Source organism: Triplophysa dalaica, chromosome 25 (assembly GCF_015846415.1).
Source record: "Triplophysa dalaica isolate WHDGS20190420 chromosome 25, ASM1584641v1, whole genome shotgun sequence".
Taxonomy (NCBI): Eukaryota; Metazoa; Chordata; class Actinopteri; order Cypriniformes; family Nemacheilidae; genus Triplophysa; species Triplophysa dalaica.
This window is the reverse complement of record NC_079566.1, coordinates 14,515,390-14,534,570: the sequence shown is the minus strand read 5'-3', so window position 1 is coordinate 14,534,570 and position 19,181 is coordinate 14,515,390. Positions and strand designations below refer to the sequence as shown.

The 19,181-nt window shown below is 36.2% G+C and overlaps 1 protein-coding gene across 1 annotated transcript in view; it reads right to left on the bottom strand.

Annotated features, from left to right (window-relative positions):
* The window catches only part of LOC130415211 (centromere-associated protein E-like), a 33,642-nt gene that overhangs the window by 3,098 nt on the left and 11,363 nt on the right, over nucleotides 1–19,181 (bottom strand). Inside the window, exons 10-20 of the mRNA XM_056740756.1 lie at nucleotides 18,043–18,093; nucleotides 11,651–13,480; nucleotides 11,047–11,152; nucleotides 9,799–9,885; nucleotides 9,031–9,099; nucleotides 7,689–7,757; nucleotides 6,961–7,046; nucleotides 5,295–5,346; nucleotides 1,019–1,560; nucleotides 328–472; nucleotides 25–120 (exon numbers count right to left, since the gene is read on the bottom strand). Of these exons, the coding sequence (XP_056596734.1) occupies nucleotides 25–120; nucleotides 328–472; nucleotides 1,019–1,560; nucleotides 5,295–5,346; nucleotides 6,961–7,046; nucleotides 7,689–7,757; nucleotides 9,031–9,099; nucleotides 9,799–9,885; nucleotides 11,047–11,152; nucleotides 11,651–13,480; nucleotides 18,043–18,093 (3,133 nt within the window). The remainder of the gene's footprint in view (nucleotides 1–24; nucleotides 121–327; nucleotides 473–1,018; nucleotides 1,561–5,294; nucleotides 5,347–6,960; nucleotides 7,047–7,688; nucleotides 7,758–9,030; nucleotides 9,100–9,798; nucleotides 9,886–11,046; nucleotides 11,153–11,650; nucleotides 13,481–18,042; nucleotides 18,094–19,181) is intronic.

The following is a 19,181-nucleotide window of genomic DNA, read 5'->3' as shown; positions in this document are numbered from 1 at the left end:
TAGTGTATATGAAATTTTACTGACCAGCTTCACGGCGTTGAATCTCTAAGTTCAGCTCATTGTTTCTCTTCTTCAATTCAGTGATTTCTGTTTTTGTTGCCTTAAGTCTTTCTGATGTTTCTAACAAAAAGACAGCAGTTATTTCATGTGTATCTTGTGCAGCATTTCAGCAGAAACTTTAACAATCACCAGACTGTCCTGAGATTAACCAGAATAAAATCTACAGTCAAACATCTGATCTCTACATGAATCTTTCAACATGAATCTCTCTTGTCTGAGCAATGCTGCATTATTTGAAAAACATTATTTAACTTCATCTTCACCTACCAGCTTCACGGGGTTGTTTGTCTTTGTAAGTCTGAATAAAACAAGCAGACAACACAAACAGGACTCCCACAGCCAGGAACCAGAATTTAAGGGAATGCTCAGATGAAGACTTCTGCTGACGACTCAAATCTTTCTGACGTTCTTCCTAAAAAAAAAAACACCAGTGATCTCACATGTATCTTGTGCAGCATATCAGTAAAAATAATAACAATCACCAGACTGTCCTGAGATTAACCGGAATAAAATCGACAGTATAAAATCTGATCTCTCATCATGAATCTTTCTACATGGATATATCTAGACTAAGCTATGCTGTATTATTTGAAAAGCTTTGTACTCTTACACCCCGTCTACGCATGCAAGCGGCACAACATGACAAGACAATAGAAACTAAGACGTTTGTTGTGTCACATTGTTCCGCATGAAGTGGAGACAGAATTTCTGTTTATAGTGGGTTCTATATTTCTTATCTCTGCTGCTCTTTGCCTCTCCTCCACCATCTCCTGAAGTTCAGACTGACATAAGTAAGAAGATAAAACATGATCTATTAAACATGGGGGGGTAGTCAATAATCTTTAAAGATGATTTACAGCATAAAGAAACGTATTAGCTCTTGACAGTATACAGAAGATGAACAGAGATCCACAGAGGAATAACACATAATGACATAAGCGTGAGTATTTATGAGCACCTCTCTTATAGGAACAGTGTTGTGGTTCCTGTGATCCGTCACACTGCAGATGAGACACACACATGTGTGATCATCTCTACAGAAGAGCTCCAGAGATCTTCCATGTTTCTGACATATATAATCCTGCAGATTCTTCACAGGATCAATCAGTTTGTGTTTCTGTAATCCTGACACTCTCAAATGAGACTCCAGGTGAGTTTTACAGTAAGAGATCTGACACACCAGACACGACTTCACAGCCTTCAGCTTTCCTTCAGTACAAAAGTCACACACAACTTCAGCTTCAGCTTGTTCTTCAGGAGATTTCTTCTTATGTTCATCCACAAATTCTCTGAGTGTTGTATTAATCTTAAAATCAGGTCTCTGGTCAAATGTTTCTTTACAGTTTGGACATCTGTAGTCTTCACTGTTGTTCCAGTATGTATTCAGACAGATCTTACAGAAGTTGTGTCCACATGGAGTGCTGACTGGATCTCTGAACACTTCCAGACAGATTGAACACAGAAGTCTCTCAGTCACTGGATTTCTGGAGGATGGCATCACTGAAAAACAAGAAAATCAGAAAATGTTATATTTAACAAATTTTAGACACATTATAAACTAACTTGAAGGTTCCAGTAAACTCCGTCTTCGGGTTTCTCTTCTTTTTGGTGATGTTGATAAAGATTCAGCCATTGATATTTACCTGCCTCAAGACATGAAACGAAACTATTGAATTGATAAGTATCAAATTAATGTAAAATGAAGGTTACATCATGTTGAAATGAACTCTTTCTGGTTTAAAATGTATGTTTGCATTTTATTATATTGTATTATTATATTATAATTTTCCAATTCATACTTTCAAATCAGCTAATTTGAACTCGCTGTATATCAAGCTCTAAAAGGGCATTGGCAAAAAAAAGAGAAAGAAGAGAAACGGCTCTCTACTGCTCTTAACAAACACACTATAGAGTGTCATTCTCTTAAAATTAAACAAATTCATAATAATTTAATCTAAAATAATATATATTTATTTTAGTCGAGGACTAGTCTAAAGGCCTTTCCTGGAAAATGCCCTATAACGTTGATATCAAAGGTCAAATGTTTTTTACAATCAAGCCTCATAAAAGCAACTGAAACGTTTTGAAGTTTGATCTTCTGTTCTTTTAACATTTTTTAATGAATTACTTGTTTAACAAACATACAACAAATTTGATGAACAGGTTTGATAGTCAATTATTTGATAGCAGGTACAATGTTATGTTGTATATAAATGTGATTTACACCCAGGGGCGTAGTTTATGGGGGGGATGGGGGGTAGGTAACCCCCCCAATATTCAAATCCATCAGTTACAACCCCGCCAATATTGAAAATCACAGTAGATCAAATGAAAAATATGTAGAATTACTTTATTTTGTGACAATAATTTTGTTCCTAATCAAATATGAATTTGTCATAATAAATTAGACAAAAAAAACTCCCCCTCCATTGAACCGATTGGTAATGCCCAACCAATGAGTCGCACTTTCACCAAAACAACGCGAGTGGTGTTTCAATGGGAGAGCACACGGGTAGATTAACACAGCGGACTATATTTAACTGCTGTTCAGAGAGGGATGCAAAAAATATAAAGCATGTACTGAGAATGAGGTTTGAGAATATTGTGTAATAATAGCTAAGTACACCATATATGTTAGCTAGCTAATCCATTGCAATGTATTTAGGTATAACTATCAGTATAACAAATTACCAAAGCAGCCATCTGTTTTGCTAGTTCATTTTTCATTAGTGTCTGTAATTATCAATGACAAAAGTATCCACATTGATGTTTGTTTTCTTCCTAAAATAATCTGATTTTTGAACGAATTGGATGAATGAATAAATTAAGTGTCTCACTCATTAAAACAGTGAATCGCTGCCGCCTACTGGCGCTTTCAATACTTAATTTCTTTCTTCACTTTTTAATTTTTTACGAATTTCATAACGTTATGAGGTGTATAATCTCTTTTCAACAGATTCGAGGTAAACACACACATCAAATAGACGTCTCCGTGATGTTCGTGTGCTATCTGGGACGTTCACCCCAATGTTCAAACCAAATCTAAGCCCTTGTTTACACCTGCAGTTTATCAGGTGTTTATTAGTCTTGCTGCGTGTCATATACATCCCTGTTTTATCAAAATGCCTGTATTAACAAAAATGCCACAAAACCTACAATTATTAAGTAACGTTTCGCTAGTCAACAACCAAATCAGTTGAGTATTTCACACGCGGAAACCTGGAATAAATCAACTTCAGTTTGATATATTATGAAAATAACCCGAGCACTTACATTATAAATGTGTCGACGACAAGCTGTTATATTTCAGTCACTTACCTGTGAGTGAAGATCAGATGTGTTCACTCTTACAAATAACTGAAGAAATATTCTTTTGTTAGAAGACATGAATAATAGTTGTGTCGATGTAGATGTAGTTTGACATTAAGTTATTTTCACTTTCTTTGAAAGCTTGTGAGATTATAACTCCGCCCAACGCCTTTTCCTTATAGTTATAAATGATCTTTCTCTCTCTCTCCCTCTGTGTGTGTGTGTGTGAGTCAAATTATCCTTTTTTGCATCCTTATACATCGTCACTGTCCTGCTGAAACCTTGGATCTCCAAATTCACTGTGTTTGGGAAATGGAAAGAACACTGTGCTTTTAAAATGATTAAATATTGTGTTGTCAAAGTTGACAAGCTCATTTTAATAATGTTTAATGGTTATATATTAGCAAAACCCAGTGACAAGCATAAAGTCTGACTAATTATAACGATTTATGGCAAAAAAAATCAATCATATGTCCATTTAAAACGAGATTTTAGAAATCAGCGATATATTCAAATGAAGTTTGTACAGCACTATTCTATTTGTTTTTTTAGCAGCATTGTGTATTTAAATAACATATTGATTTTATAAAATTATTGTATTTTTTAAGTGATCTTGAGTACCACATAAACACCACATCATGTTAAGATATAATTAAACCGTTTATTTCAATGTAAAACAAGATGAGATAACATTTCACATGTCTTATACATTCATGAAACACCAGAAAATCTGCAGAAAGGAGATTTGTAGAGGATTCTGGAACAATGTAGAACTAGATTTTAAATAATGAGGTACAAGTGGCTGTATTGTGAATAAATCACAGCTAAAGGAAGATAATGCTATTTAGCTGTGCATCTAAGAAATTATGATATCTCTGTGGGGGACTGTAAACACCTATAGGGACTGAAAATGGATTCCCAATGAACAGGTAAGGCTAAATAACTTTTTTTAAACATTTATGTTTTCATTTGGTGAGAGAAAGAGCAGCAAATACATTATTAGTTCAGATTATATTTTTTCAGATGCCTATGACAGGTGTCAATGCACAATGACCCTCACGTCCTTAAACCATTTATCCATACACAGTGGCAAAAAGCACATAAAAACAACCACACGACCCCTGCAATGTTATGTTGTAAATTGAAACAGCAATGAGAAGCACAAGTTACAGATTGCAGCTTAATAAATGAACAACAGGAACGATGAAAAAGAACAAAACATAATTCTAATTCTACCAAACCCTCCTCATAATCTACAAACACATCCACCTTCTGTGGCTTTACTTAAATCCCACTCAGTCTTTCCCTTCACCTGAACCTCATAATAAAATCTCCCTGATGAGAATCCCTCCTTTCCCAGAACAATTACACTTCTATCAAATATCTTTGGATTGTCTGGGAGTTTATCTTTAATGTCTCCAACTCTCACTTGTTTGTTTATTTGCTCTTTTGATTTCTTTCTTTCTTTTCTTTTTTTTATTTAATTTGTGTTCCTTGTTCTTGATGTGTCTGCTATCTTGAATCATCTCTATAAAGTCTCATATTTTACTTCTGGAATAAAGACTATTAAAGCAAAAGGTGTATCTGTCATCATACTAAAGAACATTTACCGTAAAGTGTTCTTTACAATAAAAGCTATTGGAAATTGCACATATTTTCCTTGAATTCAAATTAAACTCTGTTAAGAGCATTTGATCTTTGCTGACCAGCGTTGCATTCTCTGTCGCCAGGTCACCGTTTCTCGTCTGCAGCTCAGTGAATTCAAGTCTGCCTTATGTTTCCAAGAAAAAGACAGAAGTGATCTCATATGAATCTTGTGCAGAAAAAAAACAGTCCTGAGATTAACCAGATTAACCTTAAAAACCTGAAATCTCGACATGGTTCATACCAAAGTCATTGAATATGAGCGTAACCATAAAACGTACCTCTGCACACGTTTTGCAGCGCCACTAAATACGTTCCAGCAGGTGCATATTTCTACAGTTTTCAGACACGAAAGTCCACTGGGGGAGCTAAAGGGAAGACCTCGGTGTGATTTATCGAAGACGGTCGACTCGACGTACAACACGATTGACAGTCAGGGGTATGTACATTATATCACATTATCCTAATGCTGTCTGCGTTAGTTTAGTGAAATTGTAAAGTCAGGCTCGATAATTTAGTTCACTGTAGACTCGCTCTGAACGGCTCATTTGAATCATTGAGTGGTTCATACAATCGCAAATGAATCATTTGGTGTGATTTGCGAACCGATCTACCCGGTTCATTGAAAATAATAAGTTCTTTCATGAGGGTCACATCGTGATTTCTTTATTTCAAAATAAGGAGTAACGATAAGCTTTATGTAATATAGCGGAGTAAAAAGATAAAAACGTCATTATACTGTCCACCACTGCGAATAATACACTGAATTATACAGCGATCTATTTATATTTCCAAAAGTCACCAACAGATTTATTTATCTAACCGGATAACAAGCCACATAGCTACTTAATCTACCGCAGAATACGTTACGTTAATTGTAAAACGAAACTTTGAATTGTCGGCGGGGGCTAACGCTAGCTAAATTAATCGGGCATTAGCTTAACTTAACCGTCCAATTGGCGTCACCAGCAGTCACATGATTCTAACGTTACAGTTTAGTTACCATTACTGGAACGTATTTAGTGGCACTGCAAAAAGTATGCAGAGGTACGTCTTACCCTTGAGACCAGGTTGCAATATCAACACAATGTATACACTGATTACTATGTTGATTAAATGTATAATAACATTTTGTCTAATGAGTGTAATAATCAGTTTTGTGTGTTTAATTTTTACTAGAAATAATGCATATGCGTGCATTCATCTGCTTCTTATGCTTCTATGATGATCAGTTAGTAAAGTTAAATTATGTTAAGACGTTTAGATAAAAATGCACAAGTAGTTTGTCAATTACGAATCAATGATTACAAGTTAATGCACTGAAGATGAAAAATGAACAAGACAAACAATTTCAGTCACTAAAAGATTTTATTATATAATTTATACAGGGAGAGAGTAGATAACGGGCAGTCTTTATAGGAAATCATTCAACCACATATACAGATACAACGGCATTTTTATTTAGGAAAACAATATTTTGTTGGAAAAACATCCTTATAATAAAACAGAGATATGTTTTATCAACTTAGCAGAGAATTTGTTTGAGAAGCAGTGAAACGAATGCATGCAATGTTTGGAATATAGAACTCTCCATGACACGAGTTTCTTCCGCATTCTATTCTTCCAACGGAAACCCATGCGAGAGTCGTAACTCTCATATTCAACAGCTCTGGATCTTACTATCTGTGAACAGTTGCCATATTTCTTTGTATTCGAAATTTCATTTGTAACCTGGACCACAAAACCCTTAACAATAAGGGTCAACTCTTAAAATGGATAGAATGTATATGTCATCTGAAAGCTGAATACATTTCCATTGATTTATGGTGTTAGGATACAATACAATATTTGGCGGAGATATCACAATTTAAAACTTTAGAAACTGTTCCGAAAATCGACTTTAAAGTTGTCCATCAGAGGCGCTGTAGCAGGCCGTTGCTGTCACACTTTATCAGCAGGGAAAACAGGAGAGTGGATCCATGTGGAGTAGTAAGTTCTTATAATACATCCCCAAAGTGAGTCAACTCCACAGTCTAAACAAGGAACATGGCAAGTTAACATAAGCAGACACAAGGCGTAACAACAACAACGATCGACAAAGCACAACTGACCAAAAGGGCAAGGGCAGGAGAAGAGACAAACATGAATAAGACGCAGATGAAAGTTACAATAACAAGACACAAGGTATAATGGGAAATGGAGTCATTCAAAACACAAACAGAAACACAGACCACTAGACTCTAGCACACGTTTGTGTGATTATCAGGTTTAGATGTTGTTGTGGTTGTGGGATAGAATATTATAAGACTGATATAAAATCAATAGAAGTCTATGTATTGTTTCCAATTTTAAATAGAACATCTTCTTTAATTATTTACTCGTTCGATTTCTTTCTATATTTTCATTTTTTCTTTATTGTAATTTTGTTCTTTGTACTTGATGTGTCTTGAATAATCTCTATAAAGTCTCATATTTAACTTCTGTAATAAATACTATTAGAGCAAAAGGAAACATCCAACATACAGTGTATCTGTCATCATACAAAACCTATAAGAACATTTACCATAACATGGTCTTTACAATAAAAACTATTGGAAATTGAACATATGTTTTAAAATAATGATTTCATTGAATTCTAATTAAACTTCTGTACAGAGGATTTGATCTTTACTTACATTTGCAGTGCAGCATCTCTGTCTCCAGGTCACCGTTTCTCTTTTGCAGCTCGGTGAATTCAAGTCTAACTAATGTTTCCAAGAAAAAGAAAATGATCTCTTATGTATCTTGTGTATCATTTCAGCAAAATCTTAACAATAAACAGACTGTTGAGATTAACCAAAATAACATCAAAAATCAGATCTCTCAACATGGATCATACAATCTATGAACAGTTGCCTTATTTGTTTGTATTCAAAACTTATTTGTGACCTGTACCACAAAACCAGTCATGAGGGTCAACTTATAAAATGTATAGAATTTATATATCAAATGAAAGCTGAATAAATGTCCATTGATGTATGATGTTCGGATACAATGCAATACAAAATATTGAGAAAATCTACTTTAAAGTTGCTAAGAAGAAACAGGTTTGCATTAATGCTCTCTATTGGCTTAACACTGTAATGACGAAGAAAAGTGAAAAAAAGTGAAGAAAAGACGAACCTGAAAGCTGAAATTCTTAACTTTACTTAGAAATCAAACTTAAGTGGGTACTTTCCAAGAGCAGACAGCAGCATTCAAAGTTTGTTGGGGTGTTTTTGGATATTTTTGTTTGTAAATTTGCTGCCTCCACTCACAAAAATAAAGTTTTTACATATTTACGGTAGAAAATGTATTAAATATCCTAATGGAACATGATCTTTACTTAATATCCTAATGATTTTTGGCATAAAAGAAAATTTGACAATTCTGACCCATACAAAGTGTTGTTGGCAATTACTAAAATACTTAAAATGCTGCTATTCAAAGGCTGGATCACACTACAAGACTTTTAAAATCTGAATAGAGTAAAAAAATGGTGCACTAAATAAAAAGCTGATAATTCGGTCAAGTAGTGTTTTTCTTTAAATCTAATGTCTAGCACATGTTTGTGTGGTTATCAGGTTTAGGTGTTGTGGTAGGATTAGGGGATAGAATATCGTAAGACTGATATAAAATCAATGGATGTCTATGTATGTCCCCACTGTGTGTGTTTCAAATGTTAAACAAACATCTTCTTTATTTATTTGCTCATTTGATTTCTTTATGTAGTTTCCTTTTTTGTTCTTTGTTCTTGATGTGTCCGCTATCTTGAATCATCTCTATAAAGTCTCATATTTTACTTCTGGAATTAAGACTATTAGGGCAAAAAGAAACATCCAACATACAGTGTATCTGTCATCACACAAGACCTGTAAGAACATTTACCATAAAGTGGGCTTTACAATAAAAACTACTGGAAAGTCCACATATGTTTTAAAATAAAATTTTCACTGAATTCTAATTAAAATCTGTACAGAGGATTTGATCTTTACCCACCTTTGCAGCGAAGCATCTCTGTCTCCAGGTCACCGTTTCTCTTCTGCATTTCTGTGAATGCAATACTAACTAATGTTTCCAAGAAAAAGACAGAGGTTATCTCATATGTATCCTGTGTAGCATTTCAGCAAAACTCTTAACAATTAACAGACTGTCCTAAGATGAACCAAAATAACAGATAAAAATCTGAAATTTCAACATGGTTCTTATCTGTGAACAGTTGCCGTATTTGTTTGTATTTTAAACTTAATTTGTGACCCTGAAAACTATCATTCAGGGTCAAATTAATACAATTTATAGAATTTGCATATCATTTCTTAAAACCTTCTCTACTATTTTCTTAAGAACATCTTCATATTTGTCGTAAGAATAAAACAATATAATTACACTTGCTTGCTCTGTGGTAATACTGTATGTTCATCTTATTAACTTTATGTGTGTAACAACAAGCATGTCACATTATTATATAGCTATTCGCTTTAAACGTCATTTATGATGTTAGCAAACGTTAATTTTTTTAACCATTATAATATTTTTTGTGTATTAAAACGGCATAATACTTGTGACCCTTTTAGTGACTTGTGAGAAAATTTACAAAATGTGTAATGGAACATGGTCTTGTATCTGTCATCATACAAAACCTATAAGAACATTCACCACAAAGTGGTCTTTACAATAAAAACTATTGGAAATTCCACATATGTTTTAAAATAAAGTTTTCATTGCATTCAAATTAAACTCTGTATAGAGGATTTGATCTTTACTGACCAGCTTTGCAGTGTTGCATGTCTGTCACCAGGTCACCGTTTCTCGTCTGCACCTCAGTGAATTCTTTTTGCAACAATTCAAGTCTTACTAATGTTTCCAAGAAAAAGACAGAAGTGATCTCATATGTATCTTGTGTTGCATTTCAGTAAAAATCTTAACAATAAGATTCTAAAATCTTAACAGCCTGTCCTTAGATGAACCGAAATAAATGTGCACAGTATAAAATGTAAAGAATTTATATATAATCTGAAAGCTGAATAAATGTCCATTGATGAATGGTGTTGGGATACACTTCAATATTTGTCTGATATATCACTAATTTAAACTCTGGAATCTGAGGTTGCAAAAAATCTAAATATTGAGAAAATTCTAAAATAATTTGGTTCCAAAATGAGATAACTCCGTTTTTTTTTTTAAATCATATTTTTTTATTGTGTTATAATGTATTTATTGTGTTACATCGTGTCTACACCAGAAGTGGTGTACTAGCTCTCGGACCCACTACCCATCCACTGGACGGTTACAATCGCACTAGCGTTCACGTCTGACACGACCAGTCCAGTCAGCATCGCTTCGCTAGAGATTGTGATGCAATACAACGCTGTGGCATTTCAAAACGAACCCCATCTGTTGGTTCGACAACACGTTGAGAGACCAACAAAAAGGGAACATCTCAGCTACGGATGTAACCTCTGTTCCCTGATGGAGGGAACGTGAAGTTGTCTCCTTCATGCCACAATGCGTTCCGCCCGCTGCAGCTGTCATGAGTGGCTCTCAGGCTCCTCAACCCAAAGGTGAATATATGGAGCACGCCGTCTCTGTTTTATACCAAAATCTCCAGGGGCGGAATCCGTCATGCAAATTTAATTCACCAATTTCATTGGCCTTTTCAAAACTAGTCAGAAGATTATAACGTCTCAAGTCAAACCCCATCTGTTGGTTCGACACAACGTCTCGTTCCCTCCATCAGGGAACAGAGATTACATCCATAACAGAGACATTTTTCAATGTTGTTTCCAATATTCAAAAAAAGTTAAATTGCAAAGAAATGTTAGAAGTACAAAAATTATAAAATAGATATAATAACTTTTTTTGAAGATAGACATGCAGTTCATAAAATATTTGTGTTATTCTCAGGGGTTACCTCAAGAAAGGTACGTCAAAGGAGTAGAGATGACAAAAAGTATGTAAACCCCAGCTGCAGCTCATTTGGTAGAACATTAAACTTTGTGTAATACCTTCACCTACCAGATGCAATAATGAACAACACTAACAGGACAATTCCTACAATCCTTGAGTACAAATCCTCAGATGAAGGTGTATGCTGACGACTCAAGTATTCCTGATGTTGTACCTAAAAGAAAATACACCTGTGATGTCACATGTTCTTGTGTTGCATTTCAGCAAAAACTGCTGAGTTATTTTAAGAAGGGAAAAACAAGACTGTTGGGTAAAAAGAACTCAGCAAATGGTTTTTATACCAACATTGGGTTTAAAGAACTCAACATTTTGGGTTGGAACAACCTAATACAGGGTTAATTGGATGTTTGTTCATCTTATACCATAGAAACCAAGTTGTTTGTCGCCTTGTATCACGCTGCACACAGTGGGGACAGCATTTCTGTTTATAATGAATTCTGTTTTCTTTTTTCGCTATCGTGTTACTATCTGTAAACAGTTTTGTTTGTATTTGTTCTGTTAAAAAGTCACTATGAAAAAAATATTTTTCAAAAAGATCAAATAAATATAATTTGTTTATAAAAATATAAATGTCAATCTACATATTAACATAACTCAATGAAGCCTCCTCAGACATGAAAGAGCCTGTATGATGATAGAGAGATTCACTGACCTGTAGTAGGTAGAGATTATTTTCAGTGTGTGAGATCTGCTGCTGCTTCTCAGTGTTTCTCTTCTTCAGCTCAGTGATCTCCTGATTTTGATACATGATCTGCTGAACTCGAACTTTAATGACATTCTCTGCTGTTATCTGCTTCTGTTTCACCATCTCCAGCTCAGAGTCTCTCTTCTTCAGCTCAGAGTCTCTCATCTCCAGCTCTGCGTCTCTCATCTTCAGCTCAGTATCTTTCTTCTTCAACTCAATGCTTTTCTTCTTCAGATCAGTGATCTCCTGATCTCGAAGTTTAATGATGTTCTCTGCTGTTCTCTTCTTCTGCTTCACCATCACCAGCTCAGTGTCTCTCATCTTCAGATCAGTGATCTCCTGATCTCGAACTTTAATGATATTCTCTGCTATGACCTGCTTCTGCTTCAACATCTCCAGCTCAGCATGTCTCTTCTTCAGCTCATCGTCTCTCTTCTTCAGGTCAGTGTTTCTCTTCTTCAGCTCAGTGATCTCCTGATCTTGAACTACAATGACATTCTCTGCTGTGGTTTGCTTCTGCTTCACCATCTTCAGCTCAGCGTCTCTCTTCTCCAGCTCAGCGTCTCTCATCTTCAGCTCAGCGTTTCTCATCTTCAGCTCAGTGATCTCCTGATCTCGAACTTTAATGACATTCTCTGCTCTGACCTGCTTCTGCTTCAACATCTCCAGCTCAGCATCTCTCTTCTTCAGCTCAGCGTCTCTCATCTTCAGCTCATCGTCTCTCTTCTTCAGCTCAGTGTTTCTCATCTTCAGCTCAGTGATCTCCTGATCTCGAACTTTAATGACATTTTCTGCTGCTATCTGCTTCTGCTTCAACATCTCCAGCTCAGCGTCTCTCTTCTCCAGCTCAGTGTCTCTCTTCTCCAGCTCAGCGTTTCTCATCTTCAGCTCAGAGTCTCTCATCTCCAGCTCTGCGTCTCTCATCTTCAGCTCAGTATCTTTCTTCTTCAACTCAATGTTTTTCTTCTTCAGATCAGTGATCTCCTGATCTCGAAGTTTAATGATGTTCTCTGCTGTTCTCTTCTTCTGCTTCACCATCACCAGCTCAGTGTCTCTCATCTTCAGATCAGTGATCTCCTGATCTCGAAGTTTAATGACATTCTCTGCTATGACCTGCTTCTGCTTCAACATCTCCAGCTCAGCATCTCTCTTCTTCAGCTCATCGTCTCTCTTCTTCAGCTCATCGTCTCTCTTCTTCAGCTCAGCGTCTATGATCTCCAGCTCAGTGTCTCTCTTCTTCAGATCAGTGATCTCCTGATCTCGAACTTTAATCACATTCTCTGCTGTTATCTGCTTCTGCTTCACCATCTTCAGCTCAGCATCTCTCTTCTTTAGGTCAGCATCTCTCTTCTTCAGGTCACCATCTCTCTTCTTCAGCTCATCGTCTCTCTTCTTCAGCTCAGCGTCTATGATCTCCAGCTCAGCGTCTCTCTTCTTCAGATCAGTGATTTCCTGATCTCGAACTTTAATGACATTCTCTGCTGTGATCTGCTTCTGCTTCAACATCTTCAGCTCATCGTCTCTCTTCGTCAGCTCAATGTTTCTCATCTTCAGATCAGTGATCTCCTTATATCTCTTCTTATTTTCATACACAAGTTCTCGGAGTGTTGTATTAATCTTGAGATCAGGTCTCTGATTGAATGCTTTGTTACAGTTTGGACATCTGTAGTCTTGACTGTTGTTCCAGTATGTACTGAGACAGACCTTACAGAAGTTGTGTCCACATGGAGTGCTGACTGGATTATTGAACACATCCAGACAGATTGAACACATTAGGTCTCTAGAGGACATTTTTCCCTGAAAAATGATGTAAATATTATCACCTGTACTGCATGACAGTCAAATGTTTGGACATATAATATATAATATTTCTTTAACCTGAGCAGCAACATAATAAATCTGTTGAGGACAATGTGTTATATTTCTTTCACTTACCAGCTGTGTTCACTACATTTCTACAATGACTGATTTTCAGTATCTATTTTTTTGTAATATGCATGTATGTTGATTTTAGTGCTCTGTCATGCTATTTATTTTTGATAGAACGGCAGTAGCGTAGCCACGAGGGGGCCTGAGGGGACCTAGGCCCCCCCATTTACATGTACGCCTCCCTCAGATTTTTGATTGCTTAAAATGAAAAGGAATTGTTAATTTGTTACTCTGGTTGATCGACCAATCAGTTCTCCCCGCTGTTTTCAAAGTTATTGGTTTTATTATGTCATGTGTTGTGCGTCAAAGCGTAGCATTTTTTTCGCAAAGAGTTTAATTTATAAGCTGCGATGGCAGATGCACAACAGTCTTTTTATAAATTATGAAAAGAGCAAGAAGAAACTGATAAGACTGCTAAAGATAACGACTAAAGATATGACTTCTTGTAGTGTCTATAGACTTTTTTCAACAGAAACTTTTGAACAGTACCACCATGGCAGGTAAAAGGTTAGCCAATGGTTTGAAAGGTTGCCACCCAGCTACTGCGATTTCATCCTGTTCCGTAAGACCCCCCGCTCTGCATATATTTTTACTCCTAAAGAGGTTAGTTCAATTTGCCCGTAAGAGCCCCGCGAAGTTGAAATAATGGGACATTGATGTGCACGAAGCATGACTACTACGCAAATCTCATGATTCTGGTTGGATAACACTTCAAACTTCCGTAGTAGGCTAAGTTTTGTTCGTTTGTTAAGATGCTGCAGGTGTAGTGGAGGCAAGCAAGTAAAGTGCTAAAGGCCTGCAGTGTGTAAACCTCACCTCCCGACCTCAACTAACACTCTAGCGAAAGATCGGAACAAGTTAACTTCAGATGTAAACATCAGCCTGTGGGCAGGGAGTAGAGAGCATGTCAATCTGAACATAGTTTATTCATGGAGCGCTTTTCTAATGAGCTGGTGGTTTAAGAGAGACGCCACATATGCAGAGCGGGGGGTCACAAGGACCAACAACCGCTAGGCTATGTTTGTTTGCTAAAATGGTGAAATATGCTGTATCATACAGCTGTATGATTTTAGTAATATATAGAAACCTTGAGCTGGTACTCAACCCAGGTCACCTGGAGCACAGGTGTAACATAAAACAGGTCATTGTTAATGTCCATCAAGTCTCTCATTTCGACACCAATGTAACAGTTTTTGATGTTTTTTAACATATCTATAACGGTCTCGGTTATGTCTGTAACCTCAATTATCTGATAGAGGGAACGAGACGTTGTGTCAAGCCAGTGGCGGTTCTACATTGAATCACTCCCCGGGCGAGATCCGCTCTGGGTGCCCCCCCATCTACTCCCACCCATCCGAGAGAAAAAAAGCCATGTTTTACCATAACTATATAAGTGTAAGACGAACCTTATATTTCTCAATTGCACAAATCCTTCAACAGAACATTTTAAAAACACAATTCTGCACAAATCAGTATAAGTTATCAGAACTTAAATATACTCTATGTACATAAATGTTGCAACATATGTACATGATGTACATATGTATCATGATGTAACACGACCAGAGAACAAGAACATTAAAATATTAAGAATAATATACAAATAAAATATAGAAAAAATATTCTAAATAGCACAAATCCTTCATCACACAAAAGCAAATCTAATTATTACACTATTGCACTAAGAACAGAAAACACAAACTAAAACCTGACCTTTCTGGCCTTCCTTAATGCAAAATCATCAATAATGTCATCATACGAAATCTGCCCCCTATTGAGTTATTGATACTGATGATAGGAAGGCCAGTGAGCTGTTCTTGAGACATGGTTGACCTCAGGTATGACTTGATCAACTTTTGAAAAGCTCCTCTCTGCTTGAGCCACAGTGACTGGCAGAGTAAGTGTAATCCTGAGAGCAGTCCAAAAGTTGGGGTAGATCTCTGATAGATCCTTATCATGCATAAAAGTGATAAAATTCAAGGAGGCTGATGGTTTTTGATGGCTGACCAGTGACAGAGGATTCTCCAAAATACTTTAGAAGTGCCCATGAATTTGCAATTGAAATTGACATCACAAGACAGTAGGCTACAGTATAACTCTTATGAATTGCAAATTTAAATAAACATGCCCTTACATGCCAAATGTCTGTCATGACTCATTAGACGCTTTATTAATCTAATCTAAGGGAGGAACAATTAGCTCCTTGGTTACTGCCTCAAATTATATTCTTTGTCACGCAACAGAGTTATAGCAAATGTTTGCCTTTGAACACATCCAGACATATGTTAATTTCGTTGGCTAATTACAGGGCCCAACATTAACCCCAATGATGGAAATAAATAATAACTTTACTTGTAACAGTTTTGTTGCAAAGCACAATCTTATGGTGAAATTAGATCTCGTGTTTGTTGAGTTAAGACCGAATTATTGTTGTATAAGCATCATAGCAAGAAGGCTAACAAACGTAAGAGTTAACGTTACCACCCATTAACATTAGCCCTTCATTGATGATGGATAACGTCACCGTAATCATACAGAGAGAACGTAGTTACATACCTTTATCTTTTGCTCCTTTCTCCGCTTCTACTTTGATTTTTTCTTATATTGGGCACCTGACGGCTTAAACCTTTTTCTCTCCATCGCTTTCATGTTTATCTGGCACTCGACAATCAAGACTAAACCACTTCACCTCCACATAATCGTTTTGGATTAACTTTTTTTATTAGCCATTTCACACACAATGCAGAAAAAAAACGTGGAAAAATAGGCCTGTGCTTTAAAATTATGAATGAAATGTGCGTTATTTAGAAGAAAGTCAAGGTGTGACTGATTTTAGCCCACTAAATGGGCCCCCCTCCTTGTCCGCTCCATTTGGGAGAGGTGAACTGTCCATCAGGGGATCAGCCCCTCCCCTTTACAGTTTTCACACAGCTTCTGCGCTTCTCAGCAAGCAGGGGCGGCGATTTGCCAATTCCCCACACAGACAGTTATATTATACATAATAGAAACCTGCTTTGCGGCGCGGATTATTTTTCTTTTTCAAGTGCTTGTGCCGCCCCCCACGTGTCGTGAAAATTTGGCGCCTCGGGCGGCTGCCCGGTTCGCCCGTGCCTAAAACCGCCACTGTGTCAAGCTGACAGATGGGGTTCGCCCTTGAGAACCTGTCAACTCTGACTAGTATAGAAGAGGCCAATGAAATTTGGCTAATGAAATTTGCATGCCGGTCTCAGTCCCCGTATAAAATGAAGACGCTGTGCAGCATTCATTTTGCTTTTGTTCTGAAGAGCCTGAGAGCCTCTCACGACTACAGCAGAATACGATACGTGTTGTGGCATAAGGGACTCCTTTAGGGAACTGAGGTTACAGACGTAACCGAGACGTTCCCTTTCTGTCGGTCTCTCAACGTTGTGTCGAGCCGACAGATGGAGTTCCTATGGAAACGCCACAACGTTGTATTGTGTCACAATCTCTACCGAAGCGACGGTAGCAGGTCTGGGCGTGTCAGCACGAGGCTTTTGCAAAACTTAAATCTCCAGTGTAGTCCGAGCCTTTCCTTTTTGTACAAAAAAGTAATAGGTTGATAAGAATTGTATATAAGCTCCTCCTAGCCCAGCCCTAACATTGAGCCTAAACTTCACGCTCCTGATTGGTTACTAGAAAAGTTTTCAGTACCAAACAAACACACAATATCATACAATGTGCGTATTTGTCACGATGAAACAATGTTTGGAACTCAGTCATTAAATGTAATATAAAGAAATGTAATGTTTATATTTGTTTTTCATATTTATATGTATATACATATTCGTCCCACACTTGTAAACCAGAATTGGGAAAATTTAATTGTAAAACAGACTATTTAAAAAATATATTTGCCAAGAGCATCCTCTTTCTAGGGCAAATTCTCTGCCATCTTTAAACTGATCACTTATTTGTTTATTTTGTGATCATAGAAGTGACATGTTTAGAATGATTTCTGTAAACATACAGTTTTGTACAGTCTGTAGATCTGAGTTTTTGCAGTTACTCCTGTTGTGAAGGCAGACAAACCTTGTGTTTTCTGGACTTTCACAGCAAAATCGCTAGTGTTTAAAAATGTCAAATTTAAAGAATTAAACTCTTTTCAAAGAGACTATGATTTAGAAAAATATTTCATTCTAAAACACAAGACAAGAAGTTATTGTTATTCACAATTTAAGTTTAGTCCACATAAAATATAATTTAGACTGTGATTATTAACACATATAGGCCATCCATTTACCAACATCTTCATCGTTTTTATACCAACTTCAAATACAATTTCAAGTGTAAAAAGTAAACCACGCTAGTTGAAAATTTGACATCCTTTAACGTGCTTTTGTTTCTGTAGTTTAGTTAACCAACATTATAAATAAGTTCAGGAGAATCTGTGTTATATTTCTGTCACTTACCTGTGAGTGAAGATCAGATGTGTTCACTGTTACAATCACTGATGAAATATTCTGTTGTTTAAAGAGTTTCACCTTGTGTCATAGCTACAGTGATGATGCTACAGGTATTTCCACATTGCTTAGAACAATAGATGTTTAAGTCATTTCCCTGTAGTGACCCTGCCGATTTTTTTAATTATGAAGTGCAAATAAACACACACTCACTTGTGAACCAGAACTTTAAAAAGCATTTTACATTAAAGCCTGATAGTTCAGATTCAGTGAAATGCTAATATGGCAAGGCGAATTAGCATTTAATCATTCTATTATGATATTAATTTTTGGACATCAACAATTCAATTTCTTGTTCATGATATCAAGCTTAGAATATCTACTAGAAACAATTGCTATTTTTGATATCTGTAATTACATTTTCACTAGTCCTAATGTGAATTCTTGATATTAATAATCGCGTACTCACTAGCAGAAATGTTTATTCTTGATATCAAAAATGTAAATTCAATCAGTAAAAAACATAATTCTTGATAGCTGTAATTGTTTTTTTACTAGTTAAATATCACAATAGGCTGCCATTCAATGTCAGATATCAATAATTCATTTCTTACATGTCAAAAATCTTATTTTAAAATAATCAGAAATACAATTCTTACAAACTTATCAGTAACAACAAAACCAACACAACAAAGATAGCAGTAGCTTAAAAATGTTCAACAAACAGAAAACCAGATTTATTTTTAGAGATATGACTTAAGTCTCTTAGGTATGCAAGTGCGTATGTGTGTGCGTGCGTGCGAATGTGTGTGAGTGTGCGTCCGTCTAGAGACATTGACTCATCATTGCACAATACCTGAAGGACTGCTTCTAGTCATCTAAAAACACACAACACCCATCCGCCTTTAAGAATAAATAAAACACAAATGATAAATAAAGGATTTAATTTTTATGCCAACATAAATTACTGACTCAAAGTCATTTAGAAGAAAAGTGTCATTCTTAACCGCACTCCATTTCTCACACTATAAATGCTAATATTAATTGATTTCACTACAGGTGAGTGACAATCAAGTACAGCCAATCGATAAAGAGCCTATAGTGTATTCTTCATGTCTCACATGGTGGACTGGCGTAAAGGTTCAACA